This window comes from Myotis nattereri, assembly GCF_964212035.1.
Source record: "Myotis nattereri genome assembly, chromosome: 3".
NCBI lineage: Eukaryota > Metazoa > Chordata > Mammalia > Chiroptera > Vespertilionidae > Myotis > Myotis nattereri.
Window position 1 is genome coordinate 4,165,282 of NC_138077.1, and position 26,827 is coordinate 4,192,108.

Sequence of the window (26,827 nt, forward strand, 5' to 3'; positions counted from 1 at the left end):
CTCGGCTTTCCTGCGCTCGGCTGTGAAGCAGGAATAAACCCCCAGGAGTTCCTGGGAGGTCACTCACTCTCCAGTGTTCTCGTGCTCTGAGTGGGTTCAGATCATTCCCTAACACAGAGCAAGGAATTTGGGACTAGAACATGGTCTGGGTCTGGGTCTTCAATCACCACGTCATCCCTAAACCGGATCCAGCTGCAAACATTCCCTCCGTGTCCGGACTTCACCTGTTTGATCCAGCGGATCCACACCGAGGGGACCGACTGTGAACAGAGGGAGCAGAGCCCTGGTGCCTCTCAGCAAGTGAGGTGACAGATGCCGTGAGGGGGAAGCAGGACAGTGACAGGTCAGGGTGAGGCCCGGAGGAGGCAGCTGAGGGGACGGCTCCGGCGCAGGTGGAACTGGGCCACGTCAGATGGCCACTCCCTGGGATGGGCAGGAAGGTGGGGGACATGGCCTTTTTGTCATCAACTGCCAGCCCCTCACCTGTCACATGACCATACCTAGAGGCAAAGGAACAGGAAGTTAAGTCCTCACCAGGCAGGCGGGGTCCTTGGCAATACAGCCGTTTCTCAACCAGAAGGGGGAGCAGCAGGGATGCGGGAGGGCCTGTGACCTGCTACAGCCCAACCACTGTTGGCCGTGGGGCAACTCAGCCCGAAGTTTTCAAAGGGCCAGTGACACTCAGGTTCGGGACGTGAGACTCCCCTGGGGAGCCAGTCAGGTTCCGTCCCCCAGCTTTTGGACAGGGACTCGACAAATCCAGGCGCGATGCTTCGGCTTTTACATTTTATTCTGCATTCCTCTCCGCCTGCTCTGGAGCTCAGCGTGGCTGGGAACTGAGCCCAATCCGGCTGGAGCTCTGACGGCCAGAATGTGCTCCGCCCACGTGGACCTTTCCAGAACAGTGCACTCACGGCTCCGACTCCCCTGCCTCCTCCTCTCCTCGTGCCCGAACAGGAAAATCTGACAACCCTGAGCCTGAGAGTGGATGCCCAGCGCCAGCCTGGGCAGCAGCAGATGGTTGCTGTCCAGGACACCCAAACATCCGCGTTTCCCTAGCAACCACAGTGCAGGTGTCTGGCCAAGAAGGGAATGTCTAGCCGGAGGCCCTGCCTGGGACGCCTGGGCAGAAGGAAATGGGCTGTGGATCCTCTTCAGGTTAGAATTACTCCCTGAGGACAGCACTTGTAATATTTGTATCCATAAACTGGTTTAGTAAAGCAATTTATAGCAATACACATCCCAAACCATTTTTCAAAATTCTCATTTAGCTTTCTTTCTTCATTAAAAATGATTTCTACCTTTGAAATTTACCAAAAAGTATAGCCTCTGCTTTCTGCCACTGTGAACACATCATCAAAGACAGGTCATTGTTGGTGTCATGTGAGCATAACAGGAGACGAGCAGAGGTGTCCTCTGAGGGGACCGAGGCCCCGATGAAGCGAGGCCTGAGTCGGCTGCTGGCCCTCAGCCTCTCCCGTCACCAGGGGCGGCGGGGACCATGGCCGCAGCCTGAGCCGCCCGGCCGGAGCCCGGCCCGGAGGGAGGACTGGCAGGGAAGGCCAGGCGGCCTGCAGAGCGCAGGGCTTCCTCTGAGGACTGTTCCCTGTGCTGGTGGGAAGAATGCAGGTCGGGGCGGGGGGTGGGCAGTGGGTGTCACAGGCTCTCCACACCCTGAACCAGAGGGCCTGGCTGACACAGGTCTCTGGGTCGCAGAGGCCGGGTTCCTCGGTCCAGGGCACCAGCCAGTGCACCCGACACCAGGCATGGACATATGTGCCCCTCACATAGGCTGGCATGGAAGTGCATTCTGGGAATATGGTGGCACCAGAGTTCATACCAGGTCCTGAGACTTGCTACTTCAGCCATTGTCACCCAACTCCCTCACCCCCTGACAGCAAGAACACTTTAAAGTTCTCATGAAAAATGTGGGAGAACCACAGGGCAGCGCGGAATACATGCCCACACCTGCAGTGGGGGCCACTCGGCACCCCTCCCCGGAGCGCATCTGCGGGCGCCACCAGCCAGGAGCTCCCCGTCGGCAGTGGCTCTGGGCTCACAGTCCCGGCCACGGCGCGACCCTGTCAGGCCTGGCCCCTGAGGTCCCAGGACCTGACCCCAGCGAAGCTCACACTGTGGTCAGACACGTCCTCAGTCCCTAACGAGCAGCCGGAAGGCGGGCGCCACAGGAAATGATCTTGCCAAGAACACTGGGAAGTCCCGATGCCTTTCAAAGGAAAGGACTGACGGGCGCCGCTGGGAGCAGGAGCGTGGAGGACACGAGGAAGGAGGTGACCAGATCCAAGGGGTCCGGTCCACATCTGCCCAGAATCCCTGAGGACGGGCCCGCGGCGGCTCCGGCTCCGGCTCCGGCTCGCCCTGCACCTCCGCGCTCCCTCCGGCTACATCCGGCAGAGCTTCAGCGGGAAGTTCTCGGTGATGAGATGGTCGCCCTGAAGCAGCACCACGACGTTAACCTCAAATTCTGAAAAGACAAAGTGCAGGCCCGAGAGGCCCGGGACTCAGCGCGGCCACAGCCCCCTCTTCGGCCAACAGCGCTCGCTCTGGTGATAAAAACGCCCTGAAGTTACGTTATCTGGAATTGGTTTAAGTCAGATCATGGTCTGGTTTAAAACCAAAGATCCTCTCTGGACTAAACATAACGCACCTCACAAGATTTCGGGGGGCTGTGACGTTAATAGGACGCAACGGCCTTCGGGACGGGGTCCCCTTTGCTCAGAGAATCGGCACAACAGAAGCTCCCAGGCCTCACACCTCCGCACTGGGGGCCTCAGCCATGGGCAGAAGCTTGTCCACAAACACCGGTTTCAAGTGACTAATGGCCACGGAACTGTCACGGATTGGTCCCCGCCCTGCCTGACCTCATGCACAGTGCTGGCTTGTCCACTGCTGTGCTAGTTCCTGTCAGTTTATCATCCCACGCCCTAGCCTCACCGACCCCTGCCCCGGCCACACCGACCCCTGCCCCGGCCCACACCGACCCCTGCCCCGGCCCACACCGACCCCTGCCCCGGCCCCACTGTCCTCTGCCCCGGCCCACACCGACCCCTGCCCCGGCCCCACTGTCCTCTGCCCCGGCCCACACCGACCCCTGCCCCGGCCCACACCGACCCCTGCCCCGGCCCACACCGACCCCTGCCCCGGCCCACACCGTCCCCTGCCCCGGCCCACACCGACCCCTGCCCCGGCCCACACCGACCCCTGCCCCGGCCCCACACCGTCCCCTGCCCCGGCCCACACCGACCCCTGCCCCGGCCACACCAACGTGGCTGCTGGCATCTCCCTGGGTGACAAGGCAGTGCCCTCAAGAGCTGGGACTGCTGGCGGTGGGCCCCGCCCCAGCATGGCAGCTCTGTGAGCTCCGTGGAGTGACGAAGGACCAGCACTCTGAGCTGTGCCTGACCCGAGCGGACCGCGTGTCTGTCCCGGGCACGGGCAGCCCCTCTGTGGGCCACCCCGTCTCAGGACTGAGGGCTGAGGGCTGGCACTCACCCACTTTGAAGTTGGTGGTCTCCAGTGTGGGGCAGGTGAACAGCCGGGGGAAGACCATGTATATGGGCACCGAGAGGCCCCGGCAAACATCCCCGTCGGCGATCTGAATGTTCTGAATCTCGGTGGCGTCCCGGGCATAGCCTTCTGCACACCCTGGGGGAGGGGCGAGCACCATGTGGTCAGAAAGCAGCACCGTCCAATGAGCCTCCCACAGCCATCAGGACGCCCTGTGACCATGAGAACCTGCGTGGACACACTCCCCACTCCCCACTCGCCAGGGTGCCCGAGAGTCCCCTCCCTCACAGCCCGTCCTCGTCTGTCACTGGGGCTGAGGCTCCCGGCAGGAGGCAGCGCAGGGCCCTCACCACAGGTCTCCACGCGGACCAGCTGCAGCTCGATGCTCCGGACGGCGGCCTCCGAGCTCTCCACCACCAGCTCGCCCGTGAGCGGCTGCGTGATGACGCAGTTGGTCGAGTTCAGATGTCCCCGGACCAGGAACTTGGGGAGCAAGGCTCTCTAACACAGGACGAAGACAAGGGCGTCAGGACTGGAAATGACTCCAGTCATTTAAGATAAACAACAACGGGAAACAAAGATGGATAATTTTGTTAAAACCCACGGGACCCTGTTTTACAAAATGGGGAAAAGGTAGACGAGTACTTGCATCTTCTGTCGACTTAACTGACTGCCTGAGTTCCTGCAGATGCGGCCCCGCACGGCCCCGCACAGGCCCTCCGCCGCCCTGACCGCGAGGTCAGACGGGAAGGCTCCTCACGGAGGAAATGACGTACAAAAGCGTCTGAGAAGTATTTAACTCAACTGGTCACACCCACACGCCAAAAAGTTTAAAAAAATAATTTAAGCCCGGCTGGTCTAGTGTCAACCCAGGAGGTCACAGGTTCGATTCCTGGTCAGGGCACATGCCTAGGTTTTGGGCTTGCTTCCCAGTAGGGGGCGTGCAGCTGATTCATGTATCTCGCTCATCAATGTTTCTTTCTCTAAAAAAAACCCAAAAAAACAATAAAAATATATTTTTTAAAAAGAACTTAAAATGTTCTGTGTAATACAATTTTGAAAAGTTGACACAATTATTTTATTTCAAGAAACGCAGAGAGAACAGTGCTCCTCTGGGTGGGCTGGGAGCCCGTGGGCCTGTCTCTGGGGGCAGAGGAGACTGGGCCCAGGGGAGTGATGATGTGGAAAAGGTGAGGAGTCCCACACTGTTGTCGCGAATTCACCTCGGGCTGGTCCAGTTGCTGGAGATAATTCAGAGTTAGACCACCGTCCAGCAGAAACGTCACGCGAGCCACACATGTGACCACATATGTAACTTAAATGTTTCCAGTAGCCACATTTTAAGAAGTAAAGGAAACAGGTAAAATTACCCAATACATCCAAAACAGTATCATGTCCACATACAATCAATATTTGAAAAGTACGACGTTATGTTCTCTTTCTCAGGCTGAGTCTCGGGCACCCAAACCTTCCGCCCGCAGCGCCTCAGCTCAGACCAGCGGGCACCTGTGGCCAGGGCCGTCCTACTGGACAGCAGATGCCTGGGACTGAAGGGCAGGGAGCTGGAAAGAAGTCTTCATTCAAGGCCAAGTTCTAAAAATAACTAAAGTAAAAGCAGCTACTTGTTTAGAAAAGTAAGCACCAGTAGCACCACATTAAAACTCTTTTAAGCAAATGAACAATGAAAAGCTCTCAAGATCCAGCTGAAGAGCTCACCAGCGGCCCGCTCCTGGCCCAGCACGATGAACACACACGTCCAAACAGCCGCCCCCACAGGCAGAGCCACGGCGCCACGGAGGCCACCCCAGGGGGCATTTCTGAGACTGTGGTTGACGATGACGCTCACCAGAGTTCAGGGACTGCAGCCTACAGGGGCTCAGGGCGCTGAGGGCGAGTGTGCCCAGAGGCACGGGCGTCAGTCAGACCAGAGGTGGGGGCACCCGGGGGCAGGGCCACCAGGGGAGGCTCCCAGGTAACGCACCAGAGGGTGGGCCACTGGCCTCATGCAGCCTCTGACACCAGCACTTGCCCAGGTGGCCTGCAGCTTCCCTAACGGGGGACTTTCCACCCAGGAGACACCCAGAGCAGGCTGGGCGAGGAGAGAAGCGTCCCAAGGCACTTCGGCCACAGAACAGGAGCCCGGTGACCCACAGACAAGCTGCCCGCACACCCGACCCTGAGAGAAGCTACAGGGCCAGGCCTCCGCCCCCTATAACTCCAAGCTCAGCTCCTTGGCCAGAGCACGTTTATAACCAGAACAGATTCTCTGGGCCCAGGACAGGGCTTAACAAGACCATACGTCTCAGATCCTCATCTGCAATATAAACTAGTAACCAAGAATCAATACACACTTGAGGAAAGTAAGAGCAAGCAAAGGAGGTACGCACTCTACAGAGAGAACTGCCCCCCGGAAACAGCACCCCACAGGAGGCGGGATGACGGCGCTGCAGCTGCCACGAAGAAAGGGCAGCGCGAAGGAGGGGCCCTGCGCAGGAAGGAATCGTGGTGGTGAGGAAGCATCCCACCCGCAGCGCTAGATACCACTGAGGAGCGATCAGTGAGCGGGGCCTGAGCCCAGGGCGCCTCTGGGATGCGTCCAGGAAATGATACCCGAGACAGTCCCAGGACGGACGGCAGGCTCGGCCTCCCAGTGCAGCAGACCACTGAATGCCAGACACACAGACTAAAGCCAGATCCAAGCCTGGGCGGGTCCCCTGACATTTCCCAGCACAGGGAGGGGAGAGGCGGGGAGTTTGTAGGGGAGGAGGGAGAGGGGAGGAGGGAGAGGGAGAGGAAACAGCACTCACACAACGTGAGGACCAGACTGTCATCAGTGTCACTGGTACTAGAAACCCAGGGAACGAACTATTTAAGGGCAAATGACATTGGAGCTGGACTTTTCTACCTAGACTAGGATTCAAGTGTGGGAGCAAGTCAGGGGTTTTCCGGCCACTCGCGGGCTCGCGCTCACTCCCCACCCTTTCTGAAAGGACTCCAGGATGTATTCCAGCTAAACGAGAACAAAGTTGAGAAAAGAAGAAAACATAAGGGAGTAGCATCAATGGCGAGCAGTGACCATGGTAAACTTAGTTAAGGCCACGGAATGTGACTGTGAAAGTTCAGGCAACGACGAAGAACCGGTCTGTAAGCCAATAAAGACGAACGGTGGGAAAAATGAAACGGACGACAACCGAACGTCGATTTCAAACACAACAAACAAGGCGGAGTGAGGAGAGAAAATGCAAAAACACTACAAGCCTTCTGTCCGACGGAGCTGATTCTGTGTTATTTAAACTTATACCGTCCATGTGTATCTGAACATTTAAGGGTAGCGACCGGAGAGGAGAAACAGGATGTTAGAGAAAAAAGGAACAAACAACACTAAGAACAGAAAGAAACAAACACAACCTTAATAAATCAGGAAAAGGAACAAGACCACCCACCAGAGCACAGGACAAGGTGGAGGAACACGGTTTTCCAATCAGGAAGGATGGTTCCGCCCTGTTAGTCGAGGAGGGGCCGCAATGGGCTGCTTTCCTCTCTGCTCACCACCAATTCCTCTCTCCCGCTGTGACCACGTTTTCTAGCATCTAGGCCAGCGGTTCTCAACCTGTGGGTCGCGACCCCTTTGGGGGGTCGAACGACCCTTTCACAGGGGTCGCCTAAGACCATCGGAAAACACATATATAATTACATGTTGTTTTTGTGATTAATCACTATGCTTTCATTATGTTCAATTTGTAACAATGAAATTGGGGGTCATCACAGCATGAGAAGCTGTATTAAAGGGTCGCGGCATTAGAAGGTTGAGAACCACTGATTTAGATTCTTTACAAGTAAGAAATATAGACTTATTCTAACCAACTTAAGACAAAGTGGGGCTGACTGGGACAGCCCTAGGGAGCTCTCAGGGCAGGGTGAGGTGGTAGAGGAGGGGCCAGGGCCCATCCCTACCCACACTGTCCCCGTGAGTCTCCTCGCAAGGTTGCTTCCGGCAGAAGATCAGTCTGACGGGCCCCCTGGAGTCGTGTGCTCCAAAGCAGGGTGGTCAGTGGACGTTCAGAAGGACGCCTACCACACGCCCTGCTCCGCTGTGGCTCTGAGGGATGAGGCCAGCCTCACGCGGGAGCCCCAGTCCCGAGCTTGCCTTCAAGCCGACTGATCAACAGGGCCCAGAGAGCAGGCTGCGGGGTGCGAGCGAGGAAGAACAGCTGTGTCCGTGGAGGCGGAGAGACAGGCAGCCACACGCAGGTGGTGGGGACTGGGCTCAGGGAAGAGTCTAACCACAGTGCAAAACTAGAAGATGTAAGAAATAATAAACATATATCCTAGGAAACTTTCCACAGTATGAGTCTCCTAAGAAGTTTCTGAGTTTAAAAAGAAATCAAAGTAGAATTCCAGACTGTTTGGGGTACAGACGATAATCAGGAATCTCCTCTCGGCAGCCAAATGAAGAGCCATCGGCACCAGCCTGCCAGTGGAATCCAGGGCTGAGTAACACCGCTGGCCCGGGGGGAGGAGCTCGCTACCTCTTTGACATTCTGCAAGGTTTCGGGCGTGATGGCGAAGTCCACGGGACTCGGAGTCAGCTTCCCCTTCTGAGGCTGCAACGGGAGGGAAACCACAATCAGGGCTTGAGGGCCAGGAGTTCTGTGGGTCAGACTTCTTCCCTCTTTAGAGACAGGAAGGGTGGCACAGTGAACCAGGAAGAGCTTGGCACCAAGAGGCAGGGTACGTGGGCTCTGAACGCACGCGGGAACGAGGCTACCGTGGATGTGGACAGAGGGGGCAGCCGCCGCGTGAGGCCCAGGGACCCAGGGCTGTGAGCATGACTGTGTCGCCAGGTGTCACACTGAGGCCAGCGCTGCCCGCCACTGCGAGGTTTCATGCCCGAGGCCCCAGCTGCGCCGCAGAGGACTCCCGGGAACTTCCCCGGCGTCTCCTGGTGGGACAGAGGCTCCAGTTCCCGACGGTGACACGTGAAAGGCATTTGTTAACCTGATGTCACTGCTGAGGGTCAGGAGGTGGTAGGAGGGGCGACCCACCCGCCCCGCGTGCCCCTGTGTGTTCTTGCTGGGTCTGCCACGCTCCACCAGGCTGGGCCATTTGAGCTGTCTGCCGTGCAGCCCGAGGGCTGAGGTGATTGCCCCCAGGACAGAGGTGGGTCTCCTGCTGGGACCCCTCAACGGGGCACAAACCCCCCAGGTGCAGCGCCATGCGAGCCCATGCACCACCCAGGGGACGCCAGGCGCAGGGAACGACACCACGCGGGTGCTCGTGCCGGGCACAGGGACACCACGCGGGTGCTCGTGCCGGGCGCAGGGGACACCACGCGGGTGCTCGTGCCGGGCGCAGGGGACACCACGCGGGTGCTCGTGCCGGGCGCAGGGGGCAACACCACGCGGGTGCTCGTGCTGGGTGCAGGGGACACCACGCGGGTGCTCGTGCTGGGTGCAGGGGACACCACGCGGGTGCTCGTGCCGGGCGCAGGGGGCGACCACGCGGGTGCTCGTGCCGGGCGCAGGGGGCGACCACGCGGGTGCTCGTGCTGGGTGCAGGGGACACCACGCGGGTGCTCGTGCCGGGCGCAGGGGGCGACCACGCGGGTGCTCGTGCCGGGCGCAGGGGGCGACCACGCGGGTGCTCGTGCCGGGCGCAGGGGACAACACCACACGGGTGCTCGTGCCGGGCGCAGGGGACACCACGCGGGTGCTCGTGCTGGGCACAGGGACACCACCACGCGGGTGCTCGTGCTGGCCCCGGTCGCTGGCAGCGACGGTGACAGGCTGCCTCCTCTCTGGCAGCAGTGAGCCCGCAGGCCCGTGGCCGCTCACCGGGGAGTGCACGATGAACTCGCAGGTCTTGGTCAGGTCTTTGGCCAGCAGCGACCGCTTCATGTCACAGCGCAGGGTGTACTAGACGGACACGGGGGAGAAAACGGCATTCAGCGTCATTTGTTCCCATCTTAGAATATTCAAGGAGACAAGTCAGTGTTTCAGGGAAACGTAGTCTAATAAATGTGTATCTGAAATCAATATACACAGAAGGGTGAGTTAGTGCTCAAAATGAAGGCATTTCTATATTTAAAAACACACGTTAAGGGTACTCCTCAGCCGACTCCCACGGCCATCCTGTGGTCGGACCCACGGGCAGGGGTGCAGGGTCCCGCCCACAGACAGAGCAGGCCGAGGGGAGGGTGAGGAGGAGCAGCGCTGGGAGCAGCAGCCGTGAGATCTGCAAGGGCAGACGGGGGGCCACAGCCGCCTGCTGGCAGCCAGCTGTGCCACCCAAGGGGGGACCTGGCCTCGACGCTCTGGGAGTCGCTGGTTCTTTGTCCATATCCCTATTTGGCTAAGTCAGCTTGGGTTGGATTTCTGTAACTTGCAAATAAAAGGGTGTGAATAACAGGCACTAACTTTTGGTCACAATGTTTCTTAAGTGTGAAAGCGTAATTAATACACAAGGCAGCTGGCGGTAAGTCAGGGAGGCTTGGACAAAGGGGGAGGCGGAGGAAAATGCTGATGCTATGTCCCAGGAAGTGTGTTTCGCTCAGATGTACCATCTCAGTTCTAACAATAGAAATGTGAGAATTCTCAGGGCAAGGGCAGTCACATGAACTCACTCAGTCATTCAGTGACCATACACTGGCACACCCTCATGCCGGCTGTAACTGTAACTGAGCACCTCACGCCAAGACCTCCTCCGCCCCTCGGAGAGGCCGCGAAGGCCGCGGGGGTCACAGAGGTGGGCTCTGGAGTCACACCTGCCGGGGCAGGAGCCCAGGCTCCCAGTTTCAGATCTGTCTGCGAAGCCTCTTTCCACCTCATCGTGATCTTTCCCGTCACTACAGCGTGACCCGGGGGTAGGAGCGGCAGGAGGCAGAGTGGGCAGGCTTGAGCAGGGCACAAAAGAAGGTGCCGATCCCACCTTTTCCGACCACCAGTAAACACCATCAACAGGCATGAAGCAAGAAGATGCTCGCCCTTAGACTGAGAGCAGACTCACAGGAAGGGCACTTTTCACTGTAAAAAGGGTGACTAGCAGGGAATGGTCTCTACCAAGACCAAATTATCAGCTAAAACTTTATTATTAAATCAAAAAATTCCTAACTTCAGCCCTTTTGCACATAAGACAACACGTGTCTCGTCTCAGTAAGCAAGGGGGTCGCAGCAGGACTGCCATCACAAAAGTACCCTCCTTGCCACTGACTGAAGGGAAGACACGCTCTCTCTCTCTCTCTCTCTCTCTCTCTCTCTCTCTCTCTCTCCCTCTCTCTCAGTCATGCCTCCAAACACAAGAGACAATAGCAACTGTGAAAGACATCCGGAACCACAGCGGTGGACAGGAAGTCATAAACTCACTTCCCCTCGTTTACAAGGTTTGTTCAATAGAGGACACAGCCTATGCTGCAGCAGCCTTTGGTGTTAAACAAAGAGATGTTTATGCGAATAAAAACAGACAAGCTGGTCGGTGCCGAGAGGAGGCCTCTCTGTCACCCAGCAATGAAAGCGCCCTTCACAGCCCGTGTGGCTGCAGAGAGCGCGGGACACAGGGGTTCTAAGAAGCAGCGCAGCGTGGGTCCTCGGGGCTCCTGTTGAAAACAATGGTCACACAGGAAATGTGCCCGGGGGAGCGAGACGCGGACACGGAGCGCACGGCGGTCACGGCAGGAAGCGCGGGGTTACATTCCGGTCCACCCACACATTTCCAGTGGAAGGAGCACCAGGACCACTGCCTGCCGGGAAACTCACCTGAATGTTGACAAACACGCCATGGTAGGTCTCGTACAGAACTTTGTTCCCCTTCACGTGCAGAGGAAATTCAAAAGGAATTTCGGTTTTGCCGCTGGGGAACTTCCCCGGCTTCACCATCTCGATGGTGCTGTTGATAATCTGGATCGGCTGCAAAGAGAAGCCACTCAGTCCACCGCCGGGAACGTTCTGAGCCTCCCGGTCTCTGTGTCTCACCCTGGAGGGACAGGGCCTGGCCCCTGACGTGAAACTCTAAGAGCTAAGGTAGGAAAATGGGACGGCCCTGAATGGGAATGCGGTTAACGAGCCCCTCTTACCTCTTCCCTCCTTAAATTTGAAAGTTAATATGTCCTTCAGGGAAAGGAAACTATAAATACAGAAAAAGAGTTCCCATTCTGGAATTCCGAATCCACCCTAAGTGACAAAAAGAATGGCCACTGCTCTTCCAGCACGTCATATCCAGCAGCAGCCGTGCGCACAGGGCGAGTGCCAGTCCCGCTGGAGGAGGGTGAGGGCAGGACCACCGCATACCTCCGAGGAGCGCGGCCTTGGTCAAGGCCGGCTCAGCCCTGACCGCTCTCCTGCTCCTATCCAAGCAAGCCACGTCCAATCAAGGATCTATTCAGAATCAGCGGACGTATTTTCCAGCTTGGTTAGTAAATATTAAAAGTGTGACTATCACTGCACCATTTGCAAAATACCGACAGACAACAAGTAAAAACCACCACAAACATGAGTACTGAACCGACGACGTGCACCAGGCATGCCTACCTTCACGGAGTTGTAGAAAGCTTCGAACACACCCACGCTCTTGGCGCTGAGCTGGAGGTTCACGGTGCCTTCCACGGTCAGGGAGAGGCCCTGGTGCTGCACGGGGTCCTTCCCGCTGATGACCACCACACCCGAGAGCATCTCCTAGGAGAGGAGGCAGCCCCGTCAAACGAGGTCCCTTCAGCCACCTTGTCCATCAGCAAAAGCCAGCCTCTCTCACCAGCAACTTGTTCAAAGATGCTGACACTGACCAAGCACTTATTACAGATCAGACACCAGGAGGCCAGGAGAGAAGGAAGGGTCCCGGGTACGGGCCCGGGTCCAGGTGAGGTGGGGGTGGGTACTGATAATTACAGGGCAGGCTGGGCACCCCATCTCATCCCCTCTCAGCCTTCCAGAAACATCTTCATTTCCGGCTGGGAGAGTCCCAACAAAGGTCTGAATTCAAAAGGGCAGAGAAGGGCCTGGGGCGAATGGCAGCGCTCTCTTCAGAAGGAATGCAATAAAATAAAACCCTCGTCTCGAGGTTCTCCCTCAAGGATGCTGACGAAAGTGACTGCACGCGTCCACCTGGAGAGGAATTTAACACAGCATCAGCCCAGCGGGCCCCTGGAGAGGCCTAGAGGTTATCTATACACCCCAGAAGGCAGCTTCCCGTCCCTCCACATCCGGTCACTGGCGAACGTTCCAGGCCAAGGCCCCTGGTTCACAGCCATTTCGCGTCATCTCCATTTCTCTGAAGATCACTACCGAGTAAGCTAACAGGGACAGTCACTGCATTCTTCCATGCATGGCCGTTTCTTTGTCCTAGAACTTCACAGTTTCAATTTGCTCCGGGTGAGGTTGGGGGTATGAAGAGGAAAAGGAAGTTGAGATTAAACAGCATCACCCAGAACAGAGATTCTACAATAAATACCCAACAATGCGTTTCTTAAATGACCTTCAGAAATGTAGCACGACTGTCGCCGAACAGTAACATGACAGAAGGTTGACAATAAAACTAGAAAAAAAGAAAAAAACAGCAAAAATGAAAAATGACCTGCAGATCAAAGCATTAAAAACCAACCTGTTCTACTGGTGTTTACATCTATTTACCTTCTATTTCCTCTAGTCACTAGAGAAACAGCTTTCACCAAGTCCCCTCCTTGGGCGGAACTCTGGAAGCGGGCCTCAGTATTAAATGTGCTGGGTATGTGTCTTTCCCACTCCCCACCCCACAGCCCTGAAGTCTGAGCGAAAACAAGCACTAGCATTTCCATTTTAAGAAGAATTCAAGGAGTACAGCTCTTAATGTTAAAAGCTCATAAGCAAATGTAAATGAAAATTCCTCTGAAATAACTTTTACATTTAATTAAAATTAATTCTATTAAGTTTTGTATAACCCAAATCAAACAAATCTAACTTTCAAAAATTTAAATCCACCAGTATATTTTTAAAAACACACTTCAGCCCTTGCCGGTTTGGCTCAGTAGACAGAGCATAGGCCTGAAAACTGAAGGGTTCCAGGTTCGCTTCCAGCTGAGTTGCACATGCCTAGGCTGCAGGCTTGATCCCAGGTGGGAGGCGTGTAGGAGGCAGCCAATTGATGATTCTCTCTCATCATTGATGTTTCTATCTCTCTAACGCTCTCCCTTCCTCTCTGAAATCAATAAAAATATATTTTAAAAAAACAACACACACTTCACTGGTATGTCCCAGAAATAAAATGAGACAAAATAATTTCATAAACATTATTAAGTAAACAACACAACGGCACTTGAGGGAAGTTCTGCTTCTACTCAATCAGGACATTCTCAGGGAGCCTCCTGGGTTGGGGACTGGGTTGGCCACTGGCTGGCACTTGATAACCAGGACGCCAGGAGAACCTCCCCAACCCTCCTGCTCAACAAGGACAAGGCAGTGAAGTACCTTGGGAGCAAGCAGAATAAGTACTTCATGACCCAAGGGACTCTCTTGTCATTCTTTGCTTTTAATTAAGAATATAGTGGAGAGAATACAAAATTAATTACGTATTTGTAGATAAATTCTAATAATATACAGGTCTATTCAACTCCTACCAACAAACGGAAGATACAGAAATTGTCCAAGAATAGCCCAAGGAGCCAAGAATTTTAGAAACAGAAGATATTTCAACAAGTTAAGACTCACAGTAATGAGAAAATGCCCTTTTTCTTTCTTTTTAATTGAGCTATAATTGATATATGACGTTGTGTTAGTCTTAGGTATACCACACAATTCTTGATTAGTCTTGGCAAAGGAGGACAGAATGAACTTGAATATTAAATGAAATTGAATATAAATTAGGGGAAACCGGAACATCACGGAGAACCTCCCCGCAGACTTGTGTCTCTTGACAAGGAGAACGCAGTGCCCATTCCTCCCCCAACACAGTAAGTGGAGGTTCTTCACCTGAGGGCCATGACTTCATAGAGAGGCCACTCAGACTTAAGGATGGCAATGAACCCCAGAAACGATGTACAAAGCCACGGGCACGTGTGCGATGTTTTAGGAAGAAGAGCCATAGCGTTTGGCCTCTCAATCAAGGAGGCCCTTGACATGAGAACGATTAAGAAGCACGGTAAGGGAGATGCAGCCCCACACATGTGCACACACAAGACAAAGTAACAGATCCCGGTGCCCTTGACTACACATCTTGGCCCTGAAGAGGGCCGTGGCCTGTGCTATCGTCAGGGTGGGCCAGCACGCAGCCCGGCTCCCACTGGCCTGCGAAACCTTACGCCTCTGCGAGGTGAGGCCTTCGAGGCAACCACACCATAAGGAGCTTCTGCAAATCAATGTAAGTCTTTGTCCTGGGGGAGCCATGTCTAGAGAAAAGTCCCAACGGCTGTCTTCAACCACAGACCAAAAGATGAGGCTGGAACAGGGCAGGGCGTTCAGAGGCGACCGTCACCCCGCCGTCAGCCATGCTGGCGTCCTCAGCAGAAACCATGGCCCTGAGGGTGGTAAAGGGAGACCTTTTCTAACTGTGTCTTCTCTAAATGTAAGGCCACTACCAACTACACAACTTTTCTCTTTCTTGTTCTTGGGAATTAAACACCAAACCCATCATTAGACTCTGGGTTTGAAGATGTTGACATCAACTCAGCATCCCCCCTGGCTTCCTGGAAATCATCCAACAGAATAAGAAACAAAACCACGAACTCCATTTTTAGCCAAGCAAAAAACAGTTAAATACCATGAAATAGGTGGAAGAGCTACAAAAAGAGAGGCGATGGGGCGGTACACATGCAATAAGAAGCTGAAACAAGGCCCATGGCTGTAGAAGTAGCTTCTGGAAGGTGAGGGCTCGCTGGGGAAACTGGTCAGGTTTTAAGGAGCAGAGGAGGCAGAGCCCAATGGAGAATCCTACAGCTGTGCCTGAGCAGGAAGCAGGAAGCCCCGTCTGCAGCAGTGGGAGGCACCGAGGCCTCTGCACTGTGAGAACCTCCCCCAGCTGCTTGTCTCACAGGCAGGAGAAAAGTAGAGGTAGATTAAACAAACTCACATAGAAAACCTCAGGTGGCTTGGTCTAGGAATACATTCATCTCCTACGAGAAGGTGACATTAAAAGAACCCGCAGAGCCCTGGACGGGTAGCTCATCTGGTTAGAGTGTCGTCTGGAGATGCCAAGGTTTCGGGTTGGATCCCCAGTCAGGGCACATACAAGAATCAACCAATGAATGCATAAGTGGAACAACAAATCAATGTGTCTGTCTGTCTGTCTGTCTGTCTCTCTCTTTCTCTAAAATCAATTAAAAACATATTTTTAAAAAATTGAAATTCATGAATTTTGAACCTAGTGAACTGGATAACTATTAACACAATAAATCAGTCTTTACAGAATGAGTACCCTCTGGCCTTAAATGTACAAAATTATAAGCCCTTTAAAATTTGGTAACTTGCCTGGCTGGCGTGGCTCAGTGGTTGAGTGTCAACCTATGAACTGGGAGGTCACAGTTCGATTCCCAATCAGAGCACACGCCCGGGTTGTGGGCGGTTGTGGGCTAAACCCCCAGTGTGGGACGTGCCGGAAGCAGGAGGCAGCCGATCAATGATTCTCTCATCATTGATGTTCCTATCTCTCTCTCCCTCTCCCTTCCTCTCTGAAATCAATAATTTATATATTTTTATATATTTATATATATTATATAAATTTGGTAATTTATGGGCACAGTGGTCTTCCTGGGAAGAGATGTCAAGATTGCATGCTACAAAGTCACATTTCTCTGGATTATCTCTTTGGACTTGAACAGAGAAGTGAAAGCCTCTGAGTGAGGGTCCCAGCCATTCTCTCTCCAGCGCCTTCCCTTTCTGATGGTCCCAGCAGCACGATGTGCCACGACAGCCACCGCCGTTCCCAGGGGTCCTCTGCGCTCCTGAGCAAGTCCTTCCTTCCCAACGTTTCAGAAACACTTAGGTCACCGGGGGCTCTTACTCCACATTTGGTCCAGAGAGCACAGACATCAACGGGAGCTGCCCTTTCATTTACCGACAGAGCCAAATGCATCAATTAACCAAGATTTTTAAAAAGTCATAAGCCAAGGTGGAACACAAGTCAGACAAATTGCTTCTTGAAACGCTCTAGTCTTTCTAGCGGCACTCAGAGACCCATTTCGGCTGGAAATGAAAATCAGAAACATTAGAGATTTTAGCTTGTTAGGTATCCCTATCTCCACTGTTCTATGTAACAACTGTTTTCCATCTTGTGTGAAAAATACACGATCACAGAGATTTCTCCAGGTAGTAAATAATGGCCAATATTATGTGATGTTGACTAGAAAAGAGAATTTTGAAGAGAATGCATTGTCTCCAATCTATCACTAAAATGGAGCTACTGCTACCTAGCAATCCCATTTCTAGATTGTACTCAAGTGAAAGATTACATTCACACAAAAACCTGTTCACAAATGTTTCCAGTAGCTTTATTCAAAATCACCCAAATGCCCCTCAATGTGTAAGTGGATGGAAAGTGGTACATCCATACAAGGGAAGATGACTCAGCACTAAAAACAAGCATGTCAAACATGCGGCCCACACGAATATTTTTGTGGCCCAGCCAATATAACAGCATGTAAGCAACGTTTTAATAAAAATCTCGTAACTTAATTTTTACAACATCCTGTTATACATAACTAGAGGCCCAGTGCAGGGATTCATGCACCGGTGGGGTTCCTCGGCCTGGCCTGCAGGGATCGGGCCGAAACCAGCTCTCCAACATCCCCTGAGGGGTTCCGGATTGTGAGAGGGTGGTTCTTGGGTGACACACCCCGGAATCAGGTACGTCACCCAAGAACCACAGCTGCCAAGTCACTGCAGCTCGGCAGCTCCTACCTTGAGCACTTGCCTCCTGGTGGTCATTGCACGTCATAGCTACTGGCTGGTCAGCCGGTTGGCTTTTATATATATATAGGTATAGGTTATTAATAACGAACTACAACGTTCGCTAATGACTGATTATTATAATTGTGTTGCATTCATTTCCCTTATGTGCCTTACGCACAGGCGCACCATTTCTCTCCACTAATACCAGCAGCAAATATTTTAGCAGCCGATGGCCACGTCATTAGTCTTGGACTGACTTGTTTGGTGTGTGCAACAGGAAACATTCCGCTTTCGGAGAACAAGAAAAATAGGTTTATTTGTGTTACACTTAATTTGTGCAATTATTCAGTGTCTGGTACGTTAATGTTCAAGAATTAATTTTTTATTAAAATGTTCTATTATTTTATGTTAACAATGACTCGTTTATTTCAGCCCTTTGCATGTCTCTATCGAAATAAAGCTACGTTTCTTTGAAAACTGAAGCTTTTGTTTTTTTGCGGTCCTCATAAACCTAAACCTTGTTTATTTGGCCCGTGTTAGCCTTTGAGTTTGACTTGCTTAATTAAAAAGGAACACACTACTAATACACACAGCAATTTGAATATGCTAATTGTCAAAGCCAGATTCAAAAGCTTACATATCATATATCATATTTATACCATTTATATGCCATTCTGAAAAACTACAGGGATCAAAAAGAGATCAGTGCTTGCCAGGGCTGGTGGAGGGCACAGGGAATTTTGGGGGGTGGCAAAACTGTTCCACATCTTGACTGTGATGGTGGTTACAGTGTCAAAGAACTGTGCACTGAAGAGAGTGATCTATTGTATGTGATGTACCTCAACTAAAAAAGCCCACAGAGATAATCAAGTTAAAAGGATATAAACTTACACCACTTTCTTGACAACAGGGTCATATTCTTTTTTTTTTTTTAATTGCTTAAAGTATTACAAAGGATATTACATATGTGTCCTTTATTTTTTCCCCGCCCTTGACAATCCCTGGCCTCCCTCACCCCGCAGTGTCTTATGTCCATTAGGGTCATATTCTAAAAGTGATTAATATTTAGCCCCGGTGTGGCTCAGTGATGGAGTGTTGACCTATGAACCAGGAGGTCATGGTTCAATTCCTGGTCAGCGCTCATGCCTGGGTTGTGGGCTCGATCCCCAGTGTTGGGCGTGCAGGAGGCAGCCGATCAATGATTCTCTCTCATCATTGATGTTTAGCTCTCTCTTCCTCTCTGAAATCAGTAAAAATATAATAAAAAAAAAAAACTCGCAGTATGTAGCTGAAGTCAAATGGAAAGTGGGTGGAAAACCAGCTTCAACTGACACTTTCCTGGAACATGCCTGTGCTAGAGGGCAGATAGCAGATGAACCACCATGAGAGGACAGGCCGGGTGACAGAAGCTGCTGAGGGACAAGCCAGGGGGAGGGGGATGCAGAGGACAGGCAGGGTGACAGAAGCTGCAGAGGGACAGGCCAGGGGGAGGGGGATGCAGAGGACAGGCCGGGGGGAGGCGGATGCAGAGGACAGGCCGGGGGGAGGGGGATGCAGAGGACAGGCCGGGGGGAGGGGGATGCAGAGGACAGGCCGGGGGGAGGGGGATGCAGAGGACAGGCCGGGGGGAGGGGGATGCAGAGGACAGGCCGGGGGGAGGGGGATGCAGAGGACAGGCCGGGGGGAGGGGGATGCAGAGGACAGGCCGGGGGGAGGGGGATGCAGAGGGACAGGCTGGGGGGGGAAGGGGCTGCAGGGCCGAGGGAGGAGGGGTGCAGTTAGAGTGATGGGAGTGAGAAGGGACAGGAGGGGTCAGCTCAGCCCAAAGGACAGTGGGGAGTGGGAGGCACATGGTTCAGAGGAACAGGAGGACCAGGTCAGGCAAGATGGTGACAGCAGCGACCAGCTACAGAACAGGCCGGCTGGGCTCTGCTGACTCAGGCCGGGGAGCAGTGGGAAAGGGGTCGGTGAGGGGGATCACAGGAGGAAGAGAGGGGCCCTCTCCCCCACAAAATGAGATCCTGGAGCAGCACCGCTAGGAGTTCGGTGCTGGGGACAACCACCCAGGAACTGGCGGAAGGCGGAGGCTGCCACACAGGCTGAACCCAGGATGGTGTGAGGTCAGGACTGACCTGGGGACTTGGCATCGAGAGGAAGGCAGAGAAAACCCATCCATCCATCCTGCCGAAGTCCGGAGCCTGCCAGGGTCAAGCGCCGTGACGTGCTGAGACTTACGAGGCTGCAGAGTCTGGAAAGGGACACGGCCGCGGGCCAGGAGGCTGACCCATGCCAGGCCAGCACCAGGTCTGCAGCACCAAACACCAAACAGAGAACTACACGAATGATTTCATTACATCCCAGTTTTCCAACAGGCCTTGGCTAATTCTGAAAATGCCTCTCATGCATGATGTATGGGTTAGGGTGTGATTTAGGAGACAAACCTTTTCAGGAGAATTCGATTATGAGTGAGACGGGAGACCCACTTCAAGTTTAGAAGACGGTGTTTTCTAAAGGTTCACACCTCCCACAAAATGAGATCCCTCCCAGCTCCAAGATTTATATTTTTAAATTCATTTCAGAGAGAGTGAGAGAGAAAGAAAGCATCGAATTGCTGTTCCACTTATTTATGCGTCCATTGGTGATTCATGTTTGTGCCCGGACTGGGGATCAAACCCGCAACCGTGGCTTATTGGATCAACGCTCTAATCAACTGAGCTACCTGGCCAGGGCTTCAAAGATCTGTATTTTTATGCCCCGAGTCCTTGCCACAGCAGTCACTGTAACTGACCATGTATATATCAAGAATCCAGTAAGATAAAGTAAAACAGGCTTTATATTTTTCATACCATTCTAGCTTTGCAATTTTTCTTCATAATAATGAACTGATGTGTATAGGAATTTTCTTTGTGGCAACAGCAACGAGCCCTCAGTACATAAATCCCTCATCACTGTAGCCTGGCTGGGCTGGGCAGTAAATCTCTTATTTATGTTTTTCACAACCATAATATTTAACAGTGCTGTTTTCATGAGTACGTGTGCCAGGATTAAAGAATGTTAAACATTCTGAATTTATAAAAACAAATGAAGTGTATTTACATTACAAAAAGATTTACTGCAGGGTTCTTTCAACTGATAAGCTCCTCTGGCAGGCGCAATAACATAACCTACAACGCAGCCAAGTCAAACTCTTTGGTCAAGAACACATCTACTGCGCCAAGCAAAGAAGCACACAGCAACCCCAACCCACAGTCAGCGTCAGCGCCAGCCATGCGGTCACCCCTCTGACCGCCCCGGGCACTGGCCCTCCTTCCTCCGAGTCCACCATGAAGGGGCGTCCAAACACCTGGACAACATCTGAGAAGCTCTGTGCCATGCGCGGGGTACATAACAACTTAATTAACACCGGGTGTGAAAAGACACCGTGGAAAAGCTTAATGGTACCTCTACCCCCCACCACTGGAGTCAGAACCTATAATTAATGTCTCTTAAAAAAACTTATTTTTCAAGAACAGTTGACATACAATATTGTATTAGTTTTGGGTGTACAACATTGTGACTAGACATTTACACACCTTACAAAGTGATCACCCCAGTAAGTCTAGTGCCCACCTGGCACCATACGTAGGAATTACAGTATTATTGACTGTATTCCCTATGCTGTACCTTGCATCCCTGTGACTGTTTTATGACTGGCAATTTGTGCTCTATAATAAATGTTTTAAAACACGATCTCATTTAATCCTCACAACAAACCCTCTGAGTGGGCATCACCTCCATCCTACAGATGAGAATTAGGACCCAGAGAAGGCACAGGGTCCTGCACTTCAGATAAAAGGACACGATTTCAAACATCTGTTCCCATCGGTGCTCTTGCATGTCCCTGAATTCTGCGCCTCAGTCTTTCCAATAATAGCATGGGGGAACTGCCGCCCCTTCAGGATCTGTGAGGATGGAAGCACTGGGAGTTGGAAAGGGCTAGGCTAGTTTACGTTATTGTAAAACAATGTTAAGTCCTCTCATTGGGAAATCACAACTTTGGCTGGAAATCTGGAATTAGGGAATTTTTATCACACTCCTGACTGCATCATACCGTCCGTGGGGCTCTGGAAACACAAGTCAAGTTCCCAGACTCAATGGGAGGGACTGACTCTCCGGGAGAAGACATCACAGGTGCACGTTACACACAAATTACAGGTACTGCGCTTGCCACCGATGCGCCAAGCCGTTAGTAACTGAGTCTGTACCAATGCTGCAGAGATGTACAGAGAAAACCTAGACTGCAAAACCAGATTCAAGCATGATCACCTCAATGAAGCCCAGCTCCCTTTCCCCCAAAATGACTACACCTGCTTTGTGCCCCTCACGTCTCAGACATGCACTTGATCCGTACTTATCTATCTTTTGTTTTCCACATTTATCTCTTTCTCTACTGGCCTGTAGGCCTCATGAGATCAATAAACATTGGTTGAATGGATTTGTTTTGATTAAGTTACAATAGAAAAAAAGAATGAGATTGATGAAGATGTAATAAGGAAAGGCATCGAAGACAAAGACACATTGTTAAGCGAAAAGAACAAGGTGTGTGTGTGTGTGTGTGTGTGTGTGTGTACACATGTACACCTGCTATTCATAAGAAATGTCTGGAATAGTAAACAAGTTTCAGTGGACACCCAGAGACAGAAAAGAGGGTCAGCAAGAGGAAGGAAAGACTTAACCTCTCACTCCCAGCCTTCTGTAAAATGTTAAGTTGTTAATTTGGCACATACGTTTATATTTTTAAAAATTATTCAATTGTGATAAAACAACAACAACAAAACTCCATCATTTTGTGAATGAGCATCCTTTTCTAGGGAAAAACCCAAATGTCAGTATTAAATCCAAGCATAACTTACGTTCTCTGGTGACAAACAGAACCAAAGCCATTTTCAAATGCTTCCACAACTAAGATACTCTAAACACGGTACAGAATCATCTGAGTAGACGTCATACCAGTTTTTATTGAAATATTGCAATGCTTTTCATAGCACTCTTAGGAAATTAATAACAACTATTTCTACATTAAAAATGTATAAACAGGGTCACTCTTAGGGAGGAGACACAATAGTGCTGGATGGACACGCTCTGAAACCTGACTGACTTGAGCTGACATTGACTCTCGCGAGTTGTAACCTTGGGCAAATTCCTCAACCTGTGTCGGCCTCGGTTTCCTCATTGGTAAAGCGGGAGCGATGCTGACAAAACCACACACCAGACTGTTCTAGCTGGTGACATGGACAAGCACGGCTCGCTTCTATAACCATCACCTGTGACCTAAGGAACAGGCCAACATAGGTGGCAGCCACTTCAAGCAAACCATGAGAGTTCCAGGGTCTGGCCGTGCCACCGATGAGTCAGATCTTCAGGAAGTGAACCTTCAGCAGTGCCGCTGAGGTGTACAGAGAAGACGGAAAGCCTGCAGGTTGTTAGTTCCACCTGCAGACACCTGAGTAGGGAGGGTGGGCAAGAGAGGCCACGCTGCGCACAGCCACGGTGCAGACTACGCTCGAAACATGCACCGCCCAAAGGCACCGAGACCTCATCACGGGACGAGCCGGCAGAGGTCCTGCCGCCTGGAGCTCAGGAAGCAGCCAGCACTGCTGGCCTCCTACTCCACCTGCCCTGAATCACAGACCGTAAGTCTAACGCGTGAGTCACAGGCACATATGTCAAGGGGTATATTTTTGTCAACTAATCAGATTAAGTTTTTTTTTTTTTTTTTTGCTTTTAAAATATATACATATAGCTCAGTCGGTGTGGCTCAGTGGTTGAGCGCTGACCCATGAACCAAGAGGTCATGGTTCAAATCAGATAAGGGCAGCCCGGATTGCGGGCTGGTTCCCAGGTAGGGGAATTGCAGGAGGCAGCTGATCGACATTGCTGTTTCTCTCTCGTTGATGTTTCTCTCTCTCTCCCTCTCCTTCCTGTCTCTAAAAAATCAATAAAAACATATTTTAAAAAATATATAGCAACCATCTATTTAGAAGTTATACTGGTTTTTCTTTGACAATCGCCATGTAAGGTCTCCTGTAAAATGTATTTAGTGTAATCGCATTAGTGTCAAATGCATTAAGTGCAAAAGTGACTAAAGATTAAGAAACACTGCAATAAACCAGTAACTGCAGATTCTGGTCCTGATAATGGCACCAAAGAACATGCACCAGATGACACAGCTGGCACCACCTTCACCTGCCACCCACAGGAGTGGCCCCGGCTGGGTAAGACTTTCGGCTGGTCAACTTCACGATTCCATTTCTTGCATCTTTTTCAAATGTGCTTTTTATTACTTGTACCATATTTTATCATCGTTACTTTTGAATATACTTTTATTTTAGAGAGGAATAGAGAGGAACCATTTATGGCTGGACCATTTAAAATTTAGTAATTGTAGCACTTGACCTTTATATATTTCAGTATTCTCCTACATAACCAAAATATGAATGTCACATTCAGGAAATTTAATACCAATATAAAACTATTATTTAACAGATAGTCCACATTTAAATCTATTTATCAAAAATTAGGCCTTGTATTTGGTTTAGTCTATTTAGTCTCTTAATCTAGAAAAATTCCCTTTTTCATGACACTGACATTTAAAAAAATATATATCTGTATTGATTTCAGAGAGGACGGGAGAGGGAGAGATAGAAACATCCATGATGAGAGACAATCATGGATGGGCTGCCTCCTGCACGCCCCCCCACTGGGGATCGAGCTGGCAACCCCGGGCATGTGCCCTGACCAGCGATGGAACGGTGACCTCCTGGTTCATAGGTTGACACTCAACCACTGAGCCACCGTGGCCAGGCAAGATGACATTTTTGAAGAATCCAGACCAATTACTTCATAGAATAGTCCTAATTTTGGATATGCCCGATTGTTTCCTTATAAACTGATTTAGGTGAGACATTGTTGGCAGGAATACTGCATAGGGGAGCTGTGTCCTCCTCAGTGCGTCATGCCAGAACCCTGTTATTACACCAGAGCGTCCGTCAGTCGCATCAGCGATGGTAAGGTGAGGTGTTCACTGTGGGGCTTGACTTGGGTGATGACTACCAGACCCTTTCATTATAAACATGTCTTCCCTTTGCAATTAAGGTGACTATCTGAGTCGTGTAAATACCAGGTTTCCCCAATACCCTTGCAGCTGAAGCCGGTTTGGCTCAGTGGATAGAGCGTTGGCCTGCGGACTGAAAGGTCCCAGGTTCGATTCCGGTCAAGGGCATGTCCCCAGTAGGGAGTGTGCAGGAGGCAGCTGATCGATGTTTCTAACTCTCTATCTCTCTCCCTTCCTCTCTGTAAAAAATCAATAAAATATATTTATTAAAAAAAAAAATACCCTTGCACCCAAAGCTTTCAGCATCCATCCATGATCTTTTGCCTGGTATTGTAGTCTATCCCTTGGGAGACTTGGCTGCATTCATGTGACTAACCACTACTCTCAATTTTATTCCGCAGTGAGAGCAACTGGGGTTTCAACCCTGGCTGCACAATGGAATCATTGGTATGGCCGGGGTGGGACTCGGACAGTCATATTTTAAAATCCCCCGGTGACGGATCCTGATGAAAAGTAAGGGTTGGTAATCCCCGGGGCAGAGGAACCTCGCGACAGTTTCATTCTGCAAATACTAAACTCAGGCCCCAGGAGGTTCAGCGAGCGGCCAGTGGCACAGAACTTAATGGTAGAGTTAAGATTTTTTTTTTTACTTCATTGTAATAGGCCATTCTTTCTGTATGCTATTCGAAGAATAAAACCAGAGGAACGAGTAACTTTTGTACAGTGTGAGAGCTGACCACAGCCTGAGCATATTTCTGTTTCGAAGGTGAGTTCTGCCTTTCTTCACTAGCCCTCTGCAGGGGAGGGAGGCCTCAATGCTCCCTGCGACAGCTCCCGCCCGGGCCGGCGATCCGCACCGCAGCCCCGGCGCCGGCCCCGCGGGCCGCACGCCCCCCGCCGGCCACTCTTCCGGGGGTGGGGGCTCCCGGTGGGGCAGCTGGCGGCGCGCCCCCGTCCCGCCCAGGGACACCCAGATGTGCGTGGAATCCTGGAAACCACAAAACCTACAGGCCCGCCCACCCCACTTACCCCGGCGTGATAAACCTTGTTCGCTCTTTTAATCTTAATGTCCAGGGAGGTCCCCATCCCGAAAACTCTGCAGCAGGAGCCACTTCCTGCCACACGTGACCCGAGGAGAAGCAGGGATGACCCGCCCCTCCCGCACGGGCCCCACCCCTCTTTCCTCCGCCGGCAGTTGCGTCACGTGCTCTCGCGCCGGACGCCGGATCGATTCCCCGCCTTCCTCCTTCCGGCGCAGGGGCGGGCTGAAGGGACGATCACTCTTCGTCACGCCCCCGCCGGGCGTCAGGGGCGGGACCAGACTAGCCCCGCCCCTTCCCTAAAAACAGTCATTACGCCGGAAATGCCCTCCTTCTCGCCCGTTTACTACAAGGAGGAAGGCGGGCTCTCCCGGCGTGCGCCGCGGCGGGGGCGGGGGCGGGGCCGGAGACGCGTCGCGGGAACTGCCCGCGCCTGGGAGCCGAGGCTCCCGTCATGCTGTGCGCGCAGAGCCGCCGCACTAGTGAGTTGGCTTTAAGGTGTGTTCGCTGGGGGTTGCGTTCCCTCCCAGTCTCCTTCCTCTCGTCCTCTCAGTCCTCCCCCACTGTCTCCCAGGCTTCTGAAGGCCGGCGCCCCTGTGTCCGGCCCGCGGCCCCGCACTCGAGGCCTGCAAAGCGCCGCTTGACGGGTGTCTCGGCGGCCCCAGCCCCGCCGCCGGGCCCGGGACCAAGGTCTGGGGAGCGCGGTGACCTCGCCTCCCTCCGAGCCGCGGCGCGGGGTCGTCGGGCCCGGGGACTTGTGGGTACTCCCCCTGCGCGCGCCCGGAGCGCGGTGTTGAATATTCAAATTGGTGCGCAGAATGCGGGGAGGCGCGGCTCGCAGGCCCGGGTCCCGGCCGTGCGCGGCGACGGGAACCAAAGCCGGGCGGACCTGCGTGTCTCCTCTTCATTCCCGGCCGGAGCTGGCGGACCCAGACGCGAGTCACATGGTCTGGGGCCAGCGTTGCTTCCAGGCAGGGCAGCAGTGCCGTGTTAGGCGACATGCTGTGTTTATGGAAAGAAAATCCCTTGTACGTGTTTTAAACAAGGACATCTCCAGTAAGCAGAGAGGTAAATTGAAGGCGTGCTTCTGATTTCTTGAAACGCCCGGGTGCCGATAGGTGCTTTGAACTGCATTACTTCTAGGATTACAACAGAAATGTTCTGCAAAACGACTTCATGCATTAGTGTCACGAGGGCCTCCCTCTCGAGAATGTAAGGTATTTTCTAAGACCCGCTGGGACGGAGCAGTTGCTTTTGAAGGTGGTTACAAGTGGCATTTCCCGATTTCCAGTTCTCAGTTTTCAGCTTCTCTCTGCCCTTAG

The 26,827-nt window shown here is 52.4% G+C and overlaps 1 protein-coding gene across 1 annotated transcript; it reads right to left on the bottom strand.

Annotated features, from left to right (window-relative positions):
- Positions 1 to 774: 774 nt before the first annotated feature.
- Positions 775 to 25,655, bottom strand: VPS26C (VPS26 endosomal protein sorting factor C). The gene is made up of 8 exons (XM_081086444.1): positions 25,495 to 25,655; positions 12,051 to 12,194; positions 11,280 to 11,429; positions 9,363 to 9,443; positions 8,058 to 8,132; positions 3,879 to 4,029; positions 3,514 to 3,666; positions 775 to 2,485 (listed from the first exon to the last, which is right to left on the bottom strand). The coding sequence occupies exons 1-8, from the start codon at positions 25,549 to 25,551 to the stop codon at positions 2,403 to 2,405; spliced, it is 894 nt and encodes a 297-aa protein (XP_080942570.1). The 5' UTR covers positions 25,552 to 25,655; the 3' UTR covers positions 775 to 2,402.
- Positions 25,656 to 26,827: the final 1,172 nt, after the last annotated feature.

Coding starts and splice junctions, on each gene's coding strand:
- VPS26C (XM_081086444.1), bottom strand. CDS start 25,551: ATGGGGACCTCCCTGGACATTAAGATTAAAAGAGCGAACAAGGTTTAT. Junction 12,195..25,494: donor ACAAGGTTTATCACGCCGGG/GTAAGTGGGGTG, acceptor CTCCTCTCCTAG/GAGATGCTCTCGGGTGTGGT. Junction 3,667..3,878: donor GGTCCGCGTGGAGACCTGTG/GTGAGGGCCCTG, acceptor CCCCTCCCCCAG/GGTGTGCAGAAGGCTATGCC.